The sequence below is a fragment of the Podarcis tiliguerta genome (assembly GCF_965153285.1).
Source record: "Podarcis tiliguerta genome assembly, chromosome: 18".
NCBI classification, from domain to species: Eukaryota; Metazoa; Chordata; class Lepidosauria; order Squamata; family Lacertidae; genus Podarcis; species Podarcis tiliguerta.
The window spans coordinates 7,664,763-7,684,836 of NC_139551.1; the positions used below are offsets into that span (position 1 = coordinate 7,664,763).

At 42.1% G+C, this 20,074-nt stretch overlaps 3 protein-coding genes across 3 annotated transcripts in view; 2 read left to right on the top strand and 1 right to left on the bottom strand.

Annotated features, from left to right (window-relative positions):
• The window catches only part of LOC310668478 (vomeronasal type-2 receptor 26-like), a 29,046-nt gene extending 25,053 nt beyond the window's left edge, over positions 1–3,993 (bottom strand). Inside the window, exon 1 of the mRNA XM_083421822.1 lies at positions 3,870–3,993. Coding sequence (XP_083277948.1) covers positions 3,870–3,902 — 33 coding nt within the window. The 5' untranslated portion in view covers positions 3,903–3,993. The remainder of the gene's footprint in view (positions 1–3,869) is intronic.
• LOC310668626 (vomeronasal type-2 receptor 26-like) lies at positions 1,000–7,662 on the top strand. Its single transcript, XM_083422037.1, has 6 exons — positions 1,000–1,241; positions 2,591–2,882; positions 3,177–3,986; positions 4,685–4,912; positions 5,925–6,051; positions 6,736–7,662. The coding sequence occupies exons 1-6, from the start codon at positions 1,015–1,017 to the stop codon at positions 7,632–7,634; spliced, it is 2,583 nt and encodes an 860-aa protein (XP_083278163.1). The 5' UTR covers positions 1,000–1,014; the 3' UTR covers positions 7,635–7,662.
• Positions 7,663–11,709: 4,047 nt separating this feature from the next.
• Positions 11,710–19,184, top strand: LOC310668625 (vomeronasal type-2 receptor 26-like). The gene is made up of 6 exons (XM_083422036.1): positions 11,710–12,019; positions 13,368–13,659; positions 13,952–14,761; positions 16,624–16,851; positions 17,820–17,946; positions 18,237–19,184. Exons 1-6 carry the CDS (start codon positions 11,793–11,795, stop codon positions 19,133–19,135), a joined length of 2,583 nt encoding a protein of 860 aa, XP_083278162.1. The 5' UTR covers positions 11,710–11,792; the 3' UTR covers positions 19,136–19,184.
• Positions 19,185–20,074: the final 890 nt, after the last annotated feature.

Sequence of the window (20,074 nt, forward strand, 5' to 3'; positions counted from 1 at the left end):
TCAGGAAAAAGAATGGGATGTTTATTAAAATTACATGATGAAATATGTTTCCCATGATTACTCTTGGTGGAGCATAGATTAAATTCCACAGAGGTAAGAGAATGGTCTTTTGTAGAATAAGAACAGACACAGAAATTTTAAGAAATGAGGAATTAGGAACGTTATAGAGATAGAAGGAAGTCATTAACAAATCTGGGAATAAAACCAGAGATCAGACATAAATAAGAAAAGTAAGAGAAGTGAGAGGAAATTGATAAGGTGAAGATAAAAGGACTTCTTGATGGAAACATATGTTTATAGTAATATCGCTGATGGTTTGTATTTCTTAAAGAACTGTATGTCTTTGGTAAGATTCTTCATTTAACTTTCTTTCTATTTTTTCTATTTCTTGATATTCTTTCTCTTCTTTTCCCCCTTTTCTATTTTCTTTTTGTGTAAAGTGTTTATTTAATTACAGAACAATATGTTTGATTTGCGTATTTTTTAATGTGTAAAGAAAGATCGTAAAAAAACAATCCATCATTTTGTCCTCTGAGTTTAGACATTTCATCATATTCCACCAGTTTCATCAGAAGGGATCGGCTAGAATCAAGCATGTTTTTCTCCAGCTCTGCACATGCCGCTTGAGCCATTCAAGACTCCAGAAAGTTTTTGTGATGAAACTTATTCCACTTGGAATAATCAAAATTATAGTCATCTCATCTTCTGAAAGCCCAGGAGATATTTCGGGAGATTGCATGAGCCACGGAAAGCAACATGACAATATTAATTGCGCTGTGTCTGGGAAAGAAAAAGTTGGTGCCGAGAATATTTCCTGTGTTGGAGACAGACTGAGACAAGACAGAGGGGTGTGCCTGCCTTGTGCTTCCAAGCTCTGAAGGTAGAGTTGAAAACCACCCAGATTGGGAAAGCCCACCCAGATTGGGAAAGCCCACCTAGTCTGGTCTTGCAAGAGTCTTTGGGTTCTTCTGCTTTGCCTCCTTGGCAGTAAGAGGAGGAGGAGGCAGAGCCAGAATGAGATCCCTGTTCCTTCTGTTGCAGCTTCTGCTGCTCAAGATGCCCTTTGGAGTCTGCGGGAACCACAAGGCGAAATGCCCCTTGAATCTGGTCAGGGATTTAATGGATGCTCGCAATTACTACCGGCCTGGACACTTTCTCATCAGTGGGATCATCTCTCCAAAACGCTTACATAAGGAAACTCCATACGTCTTTTCTCAGACACCCTTGGCCAGGAATGAGGGGTATGTAAAATCATATGTGGGTGGGTTTCATGGTCCTCCAGTCCTTGTAATGGTTCCTATTTATCAAGGAAAGAGCGCCTTTCTCAGGGCTGGGGAGCCAAGGCTGTCCTCATGTTGCAGGTCTACCCTGCCCTGACCATTGGTCTTGCTGGCTGGGCTGATGGGAGCTGGGGGGTCCACTAAAAGATTCCACCCAAACCTCTCCCATTTCCTTGTTCCCTGGGTCTTCCTTAGTGAAACACTCTCCTACCTATGGATGCACTGAATTTCCCCACCTGCAGGATGCCATGAAACTCAGGCAATTCCACCTTTGAGCTCTGGAAATTGGATTTTTAAAATCCTACAGGTTAACGTTTTGTGGCTGGAGAGCAGGAAATATGTGCTTTAATTGAAATGATAAATAAAATAATATGAGTCAGAAGACTTCCTTGTTAGTGGAGTCCAAAATGTGAAAAGGAAATATTCCTTTTCTTCACACACACACAACTGGTCTTATTTCTAACGATTGCAATGGTTGACACAGTAGGTAGCTGTTTCCTAACCCAGAGGGTGGCATGAAACTCAAGCCATTTCCAAGCAAATGAGATTAATTATTTTACATTTATTCTATTTCGATCACAGGTCTCTTTATACAACACAACAGGACACCTACATCTCAGAATGAAAAAATCTCTCTTGAAAATGGGTGGTTTTTTATGGGAGAAGAGCAGGAATGATATGCTTCAAATAAAATGATTATATAAAATAATACAGACCAGGGGGTGTCCTCATTGGTGGAGTCACTAATGAAAAACATGTGCAAAATTATAGGTTTTACCACACACTCAAAGCTGCAAGCCACCAGGCCTCATTTCTAAGTAAAAGGGGACTGAGGTATTTGGTGCTTCCCCTCCTTCAATAAAATTTGTCTCTTATCTACCTATAGTCTAGCCCATTGGAAGAAGGCAAAGACCACTGCAGCAAAAGCAGCCTTTGCAGCAACTTCCCAGTATAGCACACATTTTGAGGGGCGCCTTCATTTCTTACTCATAGTACCACTATATAATAGAATCATAGATTGCAGAGATGGAAGGAAGCCGGAAGAATCTCACCTGATGCATCCATGACACATGGTCACCTTCGGAGGGAGTCTGTTCCACTGTTGAACAGCTCTGTGTGCTGTTTGCAGCAAAGCTCCAGTCATGGAGCAGAGATCTCCAAATTTTTATTCTATACTAGACTGTAAATGGTTTGATATTAATGCAATAGGATTAATCATTACACACTAATCTTTTTGGCTCGTATAATGTCCCCACCCCCATTAATATGAATGCCAGTTTCACTCTTTTTAAACGATTCATTTATTCCAGAGACACACCTAGGATCTACTGGTACATGTTGTCTTTCCTGTTCACCATTCAAGAGATCAACCAGGATCTCAGGCTCTTACCCAACATCACCCTGGGCTACAACATCTATGAGAACTATTTCAATGCAAGGATGACTTCAGACGCCATGCTAGAGCTGCTTGCAGGCAGTGGATGCAATATTCCCAATTATCACTGTGGAGAACAGAATCACCTGCTGGCTGTTCTTGAAAGAAGCAACATTTTCATCTCAAGAGTGATTTCAGCCTTGTCAGGCATCTACAAAATCCCACAGGTAAGTGGTGGGAGAGCATGGAAGGACATAGAATTTCAACTGCGTAAAATTCTATTTTCTCTTTGGAGGGGTCAATGTGGATATTTTTCAAAATGGGAAAATCCTGAGCTATGGATCCAACATCCCTTTTTCAAAACTGAGCCTTCACCAGCTTGACACCTCCAGTTGTTTCAGACTAAAACCCCCATCAGCCTCAGCAGCACAGATTTAGATAGATATCTGGCATTTCATATGATTAAATACCCGTTATGATGAAAGTAAAATAAATTGCTGATCTTTTGTTTTCCTTGCTAGATCAATTATGGCTTCACTGCCCAGGTTCTCAAAGGTACAACCCTGTTCCCTTTTGTCTACCGGATGAGTCCCAAAGAGGAAGGTCAGTACCAGGGGATTGTTGAATTGCTCCTGCATTTTGGATGGACGTGGATTGGCCTCTTCACTCCAGACAATGACAGTGGAGAAAGATTTGTGAGCGCTGTGAAACCTCTGATGCTCAGCAAAGGGATCTGCATTGCTTTATCAAAAAGAGTACCAGAAAATGATGTGAATCAATTTATCAGGACTGGGGAACCTTTTTTCCTATGGAGACAAGTTGGGGTATTTGTTTTCTATATAACCAATGCACTGAGTATCACAATACTCGTGGCAATACATCATTTCTATGAGAAGGAAATAGGGGCAAAAGTCTGGATCACAACAGCTTTGCTAGAAATCAGAACTGGCTTTTACATCCCTCCAAATCACTTCCAGCACCTCCATGGTTCTCTGTCCTTTGCAATTCAGACTGGAATAAGGAGCAGCAAAGGTGACAAATATAAAGGGCAGACCAATCTTATGGATTCTTTTGATGAAGCTTTTCAGTGTTCATATTCAAAGTATTTGTTTTCTGTGAAAGGCAGGATAAGATGCAGAGAGGAGGAGAAACTGGAGCCGTTGCCCCAAGAGGTGCGTGAGAGAGCCCAGTCTCTAGACAGCTATGGCACTTACATCAATGTTCAGGCTGTGGCTCAGGCCTTGCATGCTTCGCTTTCATCGAGATCCCAGAGGAGGCTGATGGTGGAGGAAGGAGAGCAATGGGGACCCCAAAGGCTACAGCCGTGGCAGGTATTTCCTTCCCCCTTTTGCAACCTGCAGTCCACACAGGTACTGATCTTGACTGTGGATAGACCTGTAAAATAACATAGTTACTATTAAATTTAGTAATAGTAGCATACCACCCAACATTTCTCTAATGAAAATAGAGACAGCCCATTCCATAATGATAATCTTACTGCTTGTACCCAGGGCTTTTTTTCAGAGGGGAACTTGCTGGAACTCAGTTTTGGCACCTCTCAGGTGGGTGCCATTGCCATTCTCAGAGGGAGGTGTTCATGGTGAGTTATTTTCTAGAATAATAGCACTGTTTATACATCTTCTTCAGTTGCCTCAGCACTCTGGGCAGCTCCCAAAATAAAGAAATTCATACTAAAATATTAAACATTTAAAAATTCCCGATATAGGACTGGACAGCTTGTAGATTGGATAACTCCACATCCACCAACATTTCTCAAATGAACATAGGCACATTCTAAGGAAAAGTGGGAAATTCCGGGATCAAATGAAAAACTGTCTCTAATTCAGGGACATCCCTGGAAAATTGGGGCACTTGCAGGTTCTGTAGTAATAGAAATGGCTGAATAGGAATTCCAGTCTACATGAGATACACGCAGCCCCAAATCCTAAGAGGTTGAAGTGAGTAGGACTGAGATATCCATCTTGGCTTCAAGCTTTCTCAGTGCTGGTGTTTTTCCCTGCCATTCCAGCTTCACCCTTTCTTGAGAGAAATCCAGTGTCTGAATACTTCCAGAGGCAGGCTGTGCTTGGATGAGAACTGGGAGCTGCCAGCGGACTTTGATATTATGAACTGGGTAATGTCTCCCAATAAGTCTCGTGACCTTGTGAAAATTGGGAATATAAGGAGAGAGACATCTGCTGGCATAAAGTTCACCATTAACCCAGAAGCCATTGAGTGGAACAAGAAATTCAACAAGGTAAGGGGAATCACAGAGAGGGGAGGCTAGGAGATCCTGAATATGTTTTTCCTTGAACAAGTGCTGCAAAATTACTATATCGGGTTGATCAATGATGTCTTGACCGTCAATAACAGCTGCAACCACCACTCCTTCTTTCCACAGCAGCAGAGATAGGAGGGGGATTTGGGGTGCTCACAGAAAGGATAGAGCCCAGAGGTCCTCAGAGAAGACACCATCTATTTCCGAGCCAGACTGAGAATCTAAAAATTCTGGACAGAATCTTCGACTGAAAGGACTACGTAGATAGATAAGAAGAAAGGGGAAAACACCTAGGGAAAATTGAAAATACCTAGTAAAAGTAAACTATTGGGTTTTCATACATGCATAAGGATGGAAAGTAATTTATTTTAGAAATGATAATTACTGATTTATTGAGGATTTTTTAAATTTGTGGAGTAAGCTCACTTGTAGATGTTGCAAATGTTAAACTATTGTACGTGCAGGAATTGAGAAGTGCACAGCTGTTGGTGAAGGATGAGAAGTTAAAAAAACAACAACCCTATTGTAAGATAAGGTTAATGTTAAGGAATGGCACATGAACTAGAAATAACTAGGGAAATAGATCAGCGACAAGAGGAAACCTTGCATGCCTCAAGAACAGAGTGAGGGAAACCAATATTTGGAAAAGTCATAGTAAATTTGTCTTAATTGGTGATTGAGAGATTATCCGAATCCTGAACTTTGGGGAAATCACATTTCAGCCTCCATTTATTTGAAGATTTATTAAGCAGGGAAGCAGGTAAACGGAGAAGAGGAATCAGAGTTCTGTGGCGCAAACCTCAGTTGTCCTGAATGAATTATGAAGATATTCTGGTCGCCCCAATGGTCAGTGGGGGGTTGAAAGGACCCTGATGAGGGGTCAAAGGCTGCAGTCCAGAGAACCGTTTGAATTCACTCTATGAGTGAATTACATACCCACAAATACTCCTAACTGTTCCTCTTTGTTGCACCTTCTTGTCTTTCTGGTTAGACTGTACCTCGTTCCAGGTGTACAGAAAGATGTCGACCTGGATATGCCAAGGTGGTTCTGGAAGGAAAGCCCGTTTGCTGCTATGCTTGTGCTCGGTGTGCGGAAGGGACCTTCTCCGCCCAGGAAGGTGGGTGACGCCAAGGGGGAAGGTATTTTGGAGAGAGTAAACACAGGGCAGAAATCCAGTCTCAAACACTTTTTGTGAGATTTCTGCAGACATTGGGGGATGTGGCTCCTTCCTCGACATCCATAGGATTAATCAACTTTATTACATCCAGGAAGGGCGTTGAAAGGAGTGGCCATAAGGAAGAAATCTCTGGGGTGGAAAGTGGGCAGCTGTGAGAGGAATTCCCACAAACAGCCCTTTTTTATTTTTTATACCAAGTCACACCAAAAAGGAAATAATTTTGATATTTATAAAAAAGAATGGACAGGTGATGCAAACCAGCAAATTTTTAATAGCAAAAGCACGAAAAAATATAAAGAATACTTCAGATGAAAATTATTACAATATAATCAATGGACGGTTTTGATCTCACTACTATGAACATTGCATGGAAGCAACAGAAAACTGCATTTAAAATGTCCAGTTAAAGAGCTGTTTCTTCAGGATTAGGCAGGATCCAAAAAAATGCAGTTAACAGAAGTGGAGTGCTCATTGCTACTCAGTTTATCCTAGATCACAATGTTGCTTTACCTATTATAACATTCTTATTTCCTGAGGTCCACCACAGAGTTTTTCAAAATGTAAAAGAGCACAGATCATTAGGGATGTAAGTGATGTTGCAGTCACTCTTTTTCTCTTCCTCAGATGCAGAACATTGCACCAAATGCCCAGAAGATCACCATTCAAACAAGGACAGAGATCAATGTGTCCCCAAGATTACCACCTTCCTGACTTATGGAGAATGTTTGGGAATGGTTTTAGCTTCTGTTGCCCTCTTCTTGTCCTTAACAGCAGGCATTGTGTTGGGAATCTTCATTAAATACAAGGAAACTCCCATAGTCAAAGCCAACAACCGGGACCTCTCCTACATCCTGCTCGTCTCCCTCCTGCTTTCCTTTCTGTCCTCCTTCCTCTTCATCGGGCACCCAAGGAAAGAGACCTGCCTTCTTCGACAAACGGCCTTCAGCATCATCTTCTCAGTTGCTGTTTCTTCTGTCTTGGCAAAGACCATCACAGTGGTGCTGGCCTTCCTGGCCACAAAGCCCGGGAACAGAGTGAGGAGATGGCTGGGCAAGAGTCTGGCCAACTCCATTGTCATCTCCTGTTCTGGGGGGCAAGTTCTCATCTGCACCATCTGGCTGGGCTCTTCTCCCCCATTCCCAGAGCCGGACATGCGCTCCCAGCTGGGAGAGATCATCCTGCAATGCAACGAAGGGTCTGTGGCCATGTTTTACGTTGCCCTCGGCTACATGGGCTTCTTGGCTGCCACCTGCTTCACGGTGGCTTTCCTAGCCAGGAAGCTACCTGGCTCCTTCAACGAAGCCAAGCTGATCACCTTCAGCATGCTGGTCTTCTGCAGTGTTTGGGTGTCTTTTGTGCCCACCTACCTGAGCACCAAGGGCAAGTACATGGTGGCCGTGCAGATCTTCTCTATGTTGGCCTCCAGTGCTGGGCTCCTGGGCTGCATCTTCCTTCCCAAGTGCTACATTATTGTGCTGAGGCCTGATCTGAACACAAAGGAGCACCTGACAAACAGAAATTAAGGGGACATCTGATTCTTAAAACATTCCATGTTCCTGATGTCCAGAAGTGCCTAAAGGAAACACTCCTGTCATCCATGTTGCTCCTTCTCCACCTCTGAAAGAGATTATGTTCATTCTTAGCCCAACTTTTATGTAGTTCTGTTCACATAAACAGGAAGATGGGAAGAAATGTTTTGCTACCTTGCTTTGCCAAGGATTACAATGAGTCCTGGTCTACTGCCCGTAATTTGTAAACTATTATCTTTTTAAAATTTTGTGTTTTGGGAACTTATATTTATCTCACAACAAGACAGTCTAGAGGGAGATGGGAGTTAGGTTTTTTAGTCTTTTTGCTTTGCTATTAACCATATCAATTCTGATATTCAACAATACTTTCTATTTATTTCATTTCTAGATATTCAAATACCTGTGCTCCATTTTCTACCGGTATGCTGAATCATTCAGAAGTTTACTTCACATCATTTAATTCTCCTAAACTTTGTATATTAATAAATTGAGAAATTCCTTTAAGTTCTCTTCCGTAGTCTGCTGGTTTAATTTCTGTATTGTGTAATCTCTGCTCCCTGTTCCAAAGAGTAGCAACTGACCTTAGCCAAGCCTTGACTGGAGTAGAATGGATTTTATTGCGTTGTCCAGGATATGACACATTGTGCACTGATGTTGAGTGGATCACCAGATTACAAGCGATCCTCTGCTCACAACTGCAGCAGATTCCCCCCACCATCTGTAGGCATTCCCTTCATAACACGCACAGACCTTTCCCCTTACTTTCTAGGAGGAAAAAAGTGAGTGTTATGGTGCAAAAAATACGGTAATTGACAGAACAGCCACTGATAAAGCATTTAGATTCATTAGCTAAGATTGCATCCTCCTTAGACTTTCATCTCTCCGGACTTGTGGAAAGCTTACTAAACACTTATTCTTATAGCAATTCAACCTGTAGCAATCCAATGAAGGCTCCTATATAAATTTAATAATTAAGGTCCCAAGAAAGCTGACTGGGGGGTTATTTATGTATGCAACCAAAGCAGCTAGAACTTTATATGCACAGAAGTGGAAAGAGGGAGGATTCGTTTATGAAACTGGGGGAATATGCTGAAATGGTGAAATTACCTGCTAAACTAAGAGGACATGAGGATGAATCTTTTCAGGAAGAATGGAGACCATTGATATCTTATTTGTCAAACTATCATTTGACAATCTCAGTAGTGGCGCCCTCCCTGTGGAACACCCTCCCACCAGATGGCAAGGGGAACAACAACTACCAGACTTTTAGAAGACATCTGAAGGCAGCCCTGTTTAGGGAAGCTTTTAATGTTTGATGTATCACAGTATTTTAATATTCTTTTGGAAGCCGCCCAGAGTGGCTGGGGAAACCCAGCCAGATGGGTGGGGTAAAAATAATAAATTATTATTATTATTATTATTATTATTATTATTATTATCATCATCCATACATGAAGTCAAAGGCAGGATTTCAAATATAAGCAGCGGATGACTGAAATACGACATTGGGGCTTTGATAATAAAAACATGTTTTTTAAAACATCTGATACAAAGAAGTAATAAAAACAAACATAGAGAAGGGGGGGTGGGAAGTCAAGAAGGAATTGTGGGGGGGGGGTTGTTTGTTTGTTTGTTTAAACTGTATACAAAGACAAGAGATTGGAATATCTGTGGAGACTTAATAATTTTTTATTTATTTTTTTAATGTAATAAAGAAAGCATCCACCCAGATTCGTAGGAAGTTGAGGTAATTTGATTCTGTTTTATTATTTTAACTTTTGGAATGTTCTAAAGTAAGACTGTAAACTTTGTTATGATCATCCTGACTTATCTTGACGTAAAGCGCTCTAGGGGTGATTGGCCAAAACAGTGCATGGATTTTATGAAAGATTAAATAATTAAGTAAGAAAGTAAAAAAATATTAATAAATAAATTCGTAAAGAATAATAAAGCTGCTAGAATGCTAGCCTGGCTTCTGCACAGACAATTTGTTTATGAGTAGAGAGGTTTCTGCTCAAAGACAAGGAGCAAATTGGCTCCATGTGCAACAGAAGCTCTCCTTCCGCAGAACATGTTGAAGGGGAAGAGAGAGTCGAAAGTTCAGAGCAACCTTTCTCCCCTCCACCAACCCCTGAGAGCTCCCCTCTGTTGGAGAAGCCTTTCAAAGATGGAGTGGAAATTCACTTGAAGTGGCTTTGAAGCCACCAAGGCGCTTCTTCCCTTCAGGGGGAGAACCAGAAGGGAGCAGCAGGAATCAAGCAGCCCAGACCCACCCAAAGTGGCCAGAGGATGGGCTTGAGAAAACCCTCCCCATCGCAGGCTCCACCAGTCTCTGTCTCTAGCAGCCTCTAGGAAACAAGATCCCACCACCATGTGTCCCGTTCACAGTACTGAGGATGGTATTTCTCCGCATTCTCCATTGGTTGATTTTTATTTCATCATGTCTTGAATCTATATACTGCCCTATCCCAGAGGCCTCAGGGTGGTTCACAGAACAAAATCAAAATATAAAGCCACAATATATATAATCAAAATAAAAACACCAACCCAATAACACGGTCCACCCCCCCCCCAAAAAAAGTTGACTGTCCGACCTCTGCTTCAAAACCTCCAAGGAAGGAGAGTCCGTGGTCGGATCCAGCTTCAAGTCTCTTCTTTGGTCCTTGTGAGCAAAGTTCAGGCCAAACTTCCAACTCCCAAACACACCCCTTGACTTCTGTCCATCATGTTTTTCTCCCGCTCTGCACCTGCTGCTTGAGCCAGTCAAGAATCCAGAAAGTTAGTGTGATGAAACTTATATCTGGAATTAGCCAAACTAAGAGAATCAATATGAAATCATTCAGGAAAAAGAATGGGATGTTTATTAAAATTACATGATGAAATATGTTTCCCATGATTACTCTTGGTGGAGCATAGATTAAATTCCACAGAGTTAAGAGAATGGTCTTTTGTAGAATAAGAACAGACACAGAAATTTTAAGAAATGAGGAATTTGGAACCGTATAGAGGTAGAAGGAAGTTATTAACAAATCTGGGAATAAAACCAGAGATTAGACATAAATAAGAAAAGTAAGAGAAGCGAGAGGAAATTGATAAGGTGAAGATAAAAGGACTTATTGATGGAAATATATGTTTATAGTAATGTCGCTGATGGGTTGTATTTCTTTAAAAACTGTATATCTTTGGTAAGATTCTTCATTTACCGTATTTTTCGCCCTATAGGACGCACTTTTTCCACTACAAAAATGAAGGGGAAATGTGTGTGCGTCCTATGGGGCGAATGCAGGCTTCGCGGACCTCTCAGCAAGCAGCGGGAGCCAGCATTGGGCTCCCACGGCTTGCAGAGAGCTGCCTGTTTGGGGGCTGGGGTCGGGGGAAGCTCGGGCTTCCCCAACCCCGCGCCTGGGGGGGAAATAATTTTTTTCCTTTATTTCCCCCCAAAAAACTAGGTGCGCCTTATGGGACGGTGCGTCCTATAGGGCGAAAAATACGGTAACTTTCTTTCTATTATTTCTATTTCTCGATATTCTTTCTCTTCTTTTCCCCTTTTCTATTTTCTATTTTCTTTTTGTGTAAAGTGTTTATTTCATTACAGAATAATATGTTTGATTTGTGTATTTCTTAATGAGTAAATAAAGATCGTAAAAAAACAATCCATCATTTTGTCCTCTGAGTTTATACATTTCATCATATTCCACCAGTTTCATCAAAAGGGATCTGCTAGAATCAAGTATGTTTTTCTCCAGCTCTGCACCTGTCGCTTGAGCCATTCAAGACTCCAGAAAGTTTTTGTGATGAAACTTATTCCACTTGGAATAATCAAAATTATAGTCATCTCATCTTCTGAAAGCTCAGGAGATATTTCGGGAGATTGCATGAGCCTCGGAAAGCAACATGACAATATTAATTGCGCTGTGTCTGGGAAAGAAAAAGTTGGTGCCGAGAATATTTCCTGTGTTGGAGACAGACTGAGACAAGACAGAGGGGTGTGCCTGCCTTGTGCTTCCAAGCTCTGAAGGTAGAGTTGAAAACCACCCAGATTGGGAAAGCCCACCCAGATTGGGAAAGCCCACCTAGTCTGGTCTTGCAAGAGTCTTTGGGTTCTTCTGCTTTGCCTCCTTGGCAGTAAGAGGAGGAGGAGGCAGAGCCAGAATGAGATCCCTGTTCCTTCTGTTGCAGCTTCTGCTGCTCAAGATGCCCTTTGGAGTCTGCGGGAACCACAAGGCGAAATGCCCCTTGAATCTGGTCAGGGATTTAATGGATGCTCGCAATTACTACCGGCCTGGACACTTTCTCATCAGTGGGATCATCTCTCCAAAACGCTTACATAAGGAAACTCCATACGTCTTTTCTCAGACACCCTTGGCCAGGAATGAGGGGTATGTAAAATCATATGTGGGTGGGTTTCATGGTCCTCCAGTCCTTGTAATGGTTCCTATTTATCAAGGAAAGAGCGCCTTTCTCAGGGCTGGGGAGCCAAGGCTGTCCTCATGTTGCAGGTCTACCCTGCCCTGACCATTGGTCTTGCTGGCTGGGCTGATGGGAGCTGGGGGGTCCACTAAAAGATTCCACCCAAACCTCTCCCATTTCCTTGTTCCCTGGGTCTTCCTTAGTGAAACACTCTCCTACCTATGGATGCACTGAATTTCCCCACCTGCAGGATGCCATGAAACTCAGGCAATTCCACCTTTGAGCTCTGGAAATTGGATTTTTAAAATCCTACAGGTTAACGTTTTGTGGCTGGAGAGCAGGAAATATGTGCTTTAATTGAAATGATAAATAAAATAATATGAGTCAGAAGACTTCCTTGTTAGTGGAGTCCAAAATGTGAAAAGGAAATATTCCTTTTCTTCACACACACACAACTGGTCTTATTTCTAACGATTGCAATGGTTGACACAGTAGGTAGCTGTTTCCTAACCCAGAGGGTGGCATGAAACTCAAGCCATTTCCAAGCAAATGAGATTAATTATTTTACATTTATTCTATTTCGATCACAGGTCTCTTTATACAACACAACAGGACACCTACATCTCAGAATGAAAAAATCTCTCTTGAAAATGGGTGGTTTTTTATGGGAGAAGAGCAGGAATGATATGCTTCAAATAAAATGATTATATAAAATAATACAGACCAGGGGGTGTCCTCATTGGTGGAGTCACTAATGAAAAACATGTGCAAAATTATAGGTTTTACCACACACTCAAAGCTGCAAGCCACCAGGCCTCATTTCTAAGTAAAAGGGGACTGAGGTATTTGGTGCTTCCCCTCCTTCAATAATATTGTCTCTTATCTACCTATAGTCTAGCCCATTGGAAGAAGTCAAAGACCAATGCAGGAAAAGCAGCCTTTGCAGCAACTTCCCAGTATAGCACACATTTTGAGGGGCGCCTTCATTTCTTACTCATAGTACCACTATATAATAGAATCATAGATTGCAGAGATGGAAGGAAGCCGGAAGAATCTCACCTGATGCATCCATGACACATGGTCACCTTCGGAGGGAGTCTGTTCCACTGTTGAACAGCTCTGTGTGCTGTTTTCATCAAAGCTCCGGTCACGGAGCAGAGATCTCCAAATTTTTATTCTATACTAGACTGTAAATGGTTTGATATTAATGCAATAGGATTAATCATTACACACTAATCTTTTTGGCTCGTATAATGTCCCGACCCCCATTAATATGAATGCCAGTTTCACTCTTTTTAAACGATTCATTTATTCCAGAGACACACCTAGGATCTACTGGTACATGTTGTCTTTCCTGTTCACCATTCAAGAGATCAACCAGGATCTCAGGCTCTTACCCAACATCACCCTGGGCTACAACATCTATGAGAACTATTTCAATGCAAGGATGACTTCGGACGCCATGCTAGAGCTGCTTGCAGGCAGTGGATGCAATATTCCCAATTATCACTGTGGAGAACAGAATCACCTGCTGGCTGTTCTTGAAAGAAGCAACACTTTCATCTCAAGAGTGATTTCAGCCTTGTCAGGCATCTACAAAATCCCACAGGTAAGTAGTGGGAGAGCATGGAAGCACAGAGAATTTCAACTGTGTAAAATTCTATTTTCTCTTGGGAGGGGTCAAGTGGGAATATTTTTTTAAATGGGAAAATCCTGAGCTATGGATCCAACATCCCTTTTTCAAAACTGAGCCTTCACCAGCTTGACACCTCCGGATGTTTCCTACTAAAACTCCCATCAGCCTCAGCCAGCAGAGATTTAGATATCAGGCATTTCAAATGATTAAATACCCGTTATGCTGAAAGTAAAATAAATTGGTGATCTTTTGCTTTCCTTGCTAGATCAGTTATGGCTTCACTGCCCAGGTTCTCGAAGATAAAACCCTGTTCCCTTTTGTCTACCGGATGACTCCCAAAGAGGAAAGTCAGTACCAGGGGATTGTTGAATTGCTCCTGCATTTTCGATGGACGTGGATTGGCCTCTTCACTCCAGACAATGACAGTGGAGAAAGATTTGTGAGCGCTGTGAAACCTCTGATGCTCAGCAAAGGGATCTGCATTGCTTTATCAAAAATTATACCAGAAAATGATATATATCAATTTTTCAGGCCTGGGGAACCTTTTTTCCTATGGCGACAAGTTGGGGTATTTGTTTCCTATATAACCAATACACTGAGTATCATAATACTCATGGCAATACATAATTCTTATGAGAAGGAAATAGGGGCAAAAGTCTGGATCACAACAGCTTTGCTAGAAATCAGAACTGGCATTTACCTCCCTCCAAATTTATTCCAGCATCTCCATGGTTCTCTGTCCTTTGCAATTCAGACTGGAATAAGGAGCAGCAAAGGTGACAAATATAAATGGCAGACCAATCTTGGGGATTATTTCAATCAAGCATTTCAGTGTTCATATTCAAAGCATCTGTTGTCCGTGAAAGGCAGGATAAGATGCAGAGAGGAGGAGAAACTGGAGCTTTTGCCCCAAGAGGAGTATGAGAGAGCCCTGTTTCTAGAGAGTTATAGCATTTACATCCATGTTCAAGCTGTGGCTCAGGCCTTGCATGCTTCGCTTTCATCTAGATCCCAGAGGAGGCTGATGGTGGAGGAAGGAGAGCAATGGGGACCCCAAAGGCTACAGCCGTGGCAGGTATTTCCTTCCCCTTTTTGCAACCTGCAGTCCACACAGATGCTGATCTTGACTGGGGATAGACCTGCAAAATATCATAGTTACTATTAGTACTAGTAATAGTAGCATACAGCCCAACATTTCTCTGATGAAAATAGAGACGTCCCATTCCATAACGATATTCACTGGGCAACAATTTTTTACTTTTTGAATGTTGTCTAGATTTCTACAACTGCTTTAGGGTATTTTTGCACTGCTGAATCAGGCAATGGCATCCGTTTATCTCCATCAGGTCAGGTTTTTGTGCTATGTTGATTTGAAAAAAATCAGATCTTGTGACAAAATCGAATACATTTTTGTGGCATTATCAGCTGATTTTTGTCAACACATATCATCCTAAATATGTTTTTAAGAGAAAAAAAAGTTTTTCCAACAACATCGGTACTGGTTGCTGTTGTTTAGCAGAACACATTTCAGTGATTGCTTGCTGCTGTCAATGAACAGTCTCCAATCTTTGGGTTTGTACTGTGGCACTCCAAGCTTGAGCAGAAGCTGCGCAATATCTGCACAGTACACTAAGTCCTTCTCTTCCGAGAAAAAACGGAGGTACTCTTGATGCCTGTTGCGGAAGAAGCTGATGCGAGCACTGTCAGAGAGGTTTTTTTCCTTCAGTCTGGATGCCAACAGTTCGGCAGAGTCCTTTGACAAGCTGAGGTCACAAACTAGATCATTCAACTCCTTTTGGGATAATGGATTTGGAGCATCATCTTCAAGAACCACTTCTTCTTCTTCTTCATGTCCTTCAACACTGGAGGCATCTTCGTCACTAATGTCAGGAAGTTCTCCAAAGATAGGCACTGGAATTTCATCACAATGAGCTACAGGACGACGTGCTGATTAAAGATCAGGATACTCGAGGCTGCTCCGGTTCTTTCTGTTGATCCCAGTCACATCAACAGTGCAGAAGTAGCAGTCAGTGACATGGTTTGTCGGCTCCCTCCAAACCATGGAAATTCCAAAGTTCAGACTCCTCTTGCCATTGGTCCACCAACGTAGAGTCTCGGTGCATGCCTTGCACACCATGTGTGGTGCCCAAGCTTTATCCTGGTCACCAAGTTTAATACCAAAATAACTTTATGCTTTGCCGCACCAATTTATGGAAGATTTCAAGGTTTTATGACTTCAAACTGATCCCTTTTCGACAAAATCACCCAGAACTATTGGACCTGAATACTTCTTGTCATTAAAATAATCATTTCCAATCAAAACAATTATTTGACATGGCATTTTACCCCCACCAACTTCTTCTAAAATGCTCCACACAAGCGTACATGTGAACAAAAACGTAAAAAAATGACATGCGGCCATGGCTCAAAAACTTGACCTGATTGAGCAAAACCAATGTGATTTTTGGATTCAGTGCATCAGATTTGTTCTAAATCAACTGAAAAAACGCAGACAAGAAATAGCACTGTTTATACCTCACACGTCTTTTTGGGTTGCCTCAGCACTCTGGGCAGCTCCCAACATAAAGAAATTCATACTAAAATATTAAACATAATAAAAATTCCCAATATAGGATTGGACGCCTTGTTGGTTGGATAACTCCACATCTGCCAACATTTCTCCAATGAAAATAGGGACATTCTAAGCAAAGTTGGGAAATTCCAGGATCAAATGAAAAACTGTCTCTAATCCAGGGACATCCCTGGAAAATTGGGGCACTTGCAGGGTCTGTAGTAATAGAAATGGCTGAATAGGAATTCCAGTCTACATGAGATACACGCAGGCCCCAAATCCTAAGAGGTTGAAGTGAGTTGGACTGAGATATCCATCTTGGCTTCCCGTTTTCTTAATGCTGGTGTTTTCCCCTGCCATTCCAGCTTCACCCTTTCTTGAGAGAAATCCGGTGTCTGAATACTTCCAGAGGCAGGCTGTGCTTGGATGAGAACTGGGAGCTACCAGCGGACTTCGATATTGTGAACTGGGCGATGTCTCCCAATAAGTCCCGTGACCTTGTGAAAATTGGGAATATAAGGAGAGAGACGTCTGCTGGCATAAAGTTCACCATTAAACCAGAAGCCATTGAGTGGAACAAGAAATTCAATAAGGTAGGGTAAATCACAAAGGGAGAAGGCTAGGAGATGATTACTATGTTTTTCCTTAAACAACCGCTGAAAAATGACCATATCAGGATATCAGGTTGACCAATGGTGTCTTGACCGTCAATAACAGCTGCAACCACCACTCTTTCTTTTCACAGTAGCTGAGATAGGAGGTGAATTTGGGGTGCTCAAAGAAAGGATAGAGCCCAGAGGTCCTCAGAGAAGACACCAGAATCTTCAACAGAAAGGACTACGTAGATAGGAAGAAAAGGGAAAGCCCCTAGTAAAAGTGAACTATTGGGTTTTCATACATGCAGAAGGATGGAAAGTAATTTATTTTAGAAATGACAATTACTGATTTATTGTGGATATTTTAAATTTATGGAGTAAGCTCACTTGTAGATGCTGCAAATGTTAAACTATTGTATGTGCAGAAATTGAGAAGTGCACGGCTGTTGGTGAAGGATGAGAAGTTAAAAACAACAACAACCCTATTGTAATAGAAGGTTAATGTTAAGGAATGGCATATGAACTAGAAATAACTAGGACATTCATCAGCAATAAGAGGAAACCTTGCATGCCTCAAGAACAGAGTGAGGGAAACCAATATTTGGAAAAGTCATATTAAATTTGTCTTAATTAGTGATTGAGAGATTATCTGAATCCTGAAATTTGGGGAAATCACATTTCAGACTCCATTGCCATTTTCTTTGAAGATTTATTAAGCAGGGAAGCAGGTAAACGGAGAAGAGGAAAGAGAGTTCTGTGGCACAAACCTCAGTTGTCCTGAACGAATTATGAAGAACAAGATATTCTGGTCACCCCAATGGTCAGTGGGGGGTTGAAAGGACCCTGATGAGGGGTCAAAGGCTGCAGTCCAGAGATCCGTTTCAATTCACTCTATGAGTGAATTACATACCCACAAATACTTCTAACTGTTCCTCTTTCTTGCACCTTCTTGTCTTTCTGCTTAGGCCGTGCCTCGTTCCAGGTGTACAGAAAGATGTCGACCTGGATATGCCAAGGCGGTTCTAGAAGGAAAGCCCATTTGCTGCTATGCTTGTGCTCGGTGTGCGGAAGGGACCTTCTCCGCCCAGGAAGGTGGGTGACTCCAAGGGGGAAGGTATTTCTGGAGAGAGGAAAAACAGGGCAGTAATCCAGTATCAAACACTTTTTGTGAGATTTCTGCAGACATTAGGGAATGTGGCTCCTTCCTCAACTTCTTTAGGATTAATCACAGTTATTACGTCGTGGAAGAGAGTTGAAAGGAATGATCATAAGGAAGAAATCTCTAGGATTCTTCAGAACGTAATAAAGTTCTTCAAAACGTAATAGAGCATAGATCATTAGGGATATAAGTATGCTGCAGCTACTCTTTTTCTCTTCCTCAGATGCAGAACATTGCACCAAATGCTCAGAAGATCACCATTCAAACAAGGACAGAGATCAATGTGTCCCCAAGATTACCACCTTCCTGACTTATGAAGAATATTTAGGAATATTTTTAGCTTCCGTTGCCCTCTTCTTGTCCTTAACAGCAGGCATTGTGTTGGGAATCTTCATTAAATACAAGGAAACTCCCATAGTCAAAGCCAACAACCGGGACCTCTCCTACATCCTGCTCATCTCCCTCCTGCTTTCCTTTTTGTCCTCCCTCCTCTTCATCGGGCGCCCAATGAAAGAGACCTGCCTTCTCCGACAAACGGCCTTCAGCATCATCTTCTCAGTTGCTGTTTCTTCTGTCTTGGCAAAGACCATCACGGTGGTGCTGGCCTTCCTGGCCACAAAGCCCGGGAACAGCGTGAGGAGATGGCTGGGCAAGAGTCTGGCCAACTCCATTGTCATCTCCTGTTCTGGGGGGCAAGTTCTCATCTGCACCATCTGGCTGGGCTCTTCTCCCCCATTCCCAGAGCCGGACATGCGCTCCCAGCTGGGAGAGATCATCCTGCAATGCAACGAAGGGTCTGTGTCCATGTTTTATGTTGCCCTCGGCTACATGGGCTTCTTGGCTGCCACCTGCTTCACGGTGGCTTTCCTAGCCAGGAAGCTGCCTGGTTCCTTCAACGAAGCCAAGCTGATCACCTTCAGCATGCTGGTCTTCTGCAGTGTTTGGGTGTCTTTTGTGCCCACCTACCTGAGCACCAAGGGCAAGTACATGGTGGCCGTGCAGATCTTCTCTATGTTGGCCTCCAGTGCTGGGCTTCTGGGCTGCATCTTCCTTCCCAAGTGCTACATTATTGTGCTGAGGCCTGATCTGAACACAAAGGAGCACCTGACAACCAGAAATTAAGGGGACATCTGATTCTTAAAACATTCCATGTTCCTGATGTCCAGAAGTACATAAATGAAACACACCTGCTCATTCATGTTGCTCCTTCTCCACCTCTGAAAGAGATTATGTTCATTCTTAGCCCAACTTTTATGTAGTCCTGTTCACATGAACTGTAAGATGGGAGGAAATGTTTTCCTACCCTTCTTTGCCAAGGATTACAATGAGTCCTGGTCTACTGCCCGTAATTTGTAAACTATTATCTTTTAAAATTTTTGTCTTTTGGGAACTTATATTTATCTCACAACAAGATAGTCTAGAGGGAGATAGGAGTTAGGTTTTTTAGTCTTTTTGCTTTGTTATTAACCATATCAATTCTGATATTCAACAATACTTTCTAGTTATGTCATTTCTAGATATTCAAATGCCTGTGCTCCATTTTCTACCGGTATGCTGAATCATTCAGAAGTTCACTTCACATCATTTCATTTTCCTAAACTTTGTATATTAATAAATTGAGAAAATCATTTAAGTTCTCTTCCGTAGTCTGCTGATTTAATTTCTGTATTGTGTAAGCTCTGCTCCCTGTTCCAAAGAGTAGCAACTGACCTTAGCCAAGCCTTGACTGGAGTAGAATGGATTTTCTTGCGTTGTCCAGGATATGACACATTGTGCACTGATGTTGAGTGGATCACCAGATTACGAGTGAGCCAGCAACAAGTTTAGCATTGGAGAGAATCAATGAGACGAAGCCAAATGGTTGTATTCCCTGCCTGCCAAACCTTTTAAGAGGAGTCATCTTATGCTCAGTCAGGAAGGAAGAGCGAGAGGCCTCCTCCTCCAACTCAGGTTCCTCCCATTCAGATCCCCATTCATAGAGCAAAACCAAGATCAGATGGGAAGTGAAAATAATTGACAGAACAGCCACTGATAAAGCATTTAGATTCATTAGCTAAGATT

Excerpts from the sequence above, each read along its gene's own strand:
- LOC310668626 (XM_083422037.1), top strand. The coding sequence starts at position 1,015 with ATGAGATCCCTGTTCCTTCTGTTGCAGCTTCTGCTGCTCAAGATGCCC. Across the intron at positions 4,913-5,924 it reads GGAACAAGAAATTCAACAAG|ACTGTACCTCGTTCCAGGTG; the intron begins GTAAGGGGAATC and ends CTTTCTGGTTAG. Across the intron at positions 6,052-6,735 it reads GACCTTCTCCGCCCAGGAAG|ATGCAGAACATTGCACCAAA; the intron begins GTGGGTGACGCC and ends TCTCTTCCTCAG.
- LOC310668625 (XM_083422036.1), top strand. The coding sequence starts at position 11,793 with ATGAGATCCCTGTTCCTTCTGTTGCAGCTTCTGCTGCTCAAGATGCCC. Across the intron at positions 12,020-13,367 it reads CCCTTGGCCAGGAATGAGGG|AGACACACCTAGGATCTACT; the intron begins GTATGTAAAATC and ends CATTTATTCCAG. Across the intron at positions 16,852-17,819 it reads GGAACAAGAAATTCAATAAG|GCCGTGCCTCGTTCCAGGTG; the intron begins GTAGGGTAAATC and ends CTTTCTGCTTAG.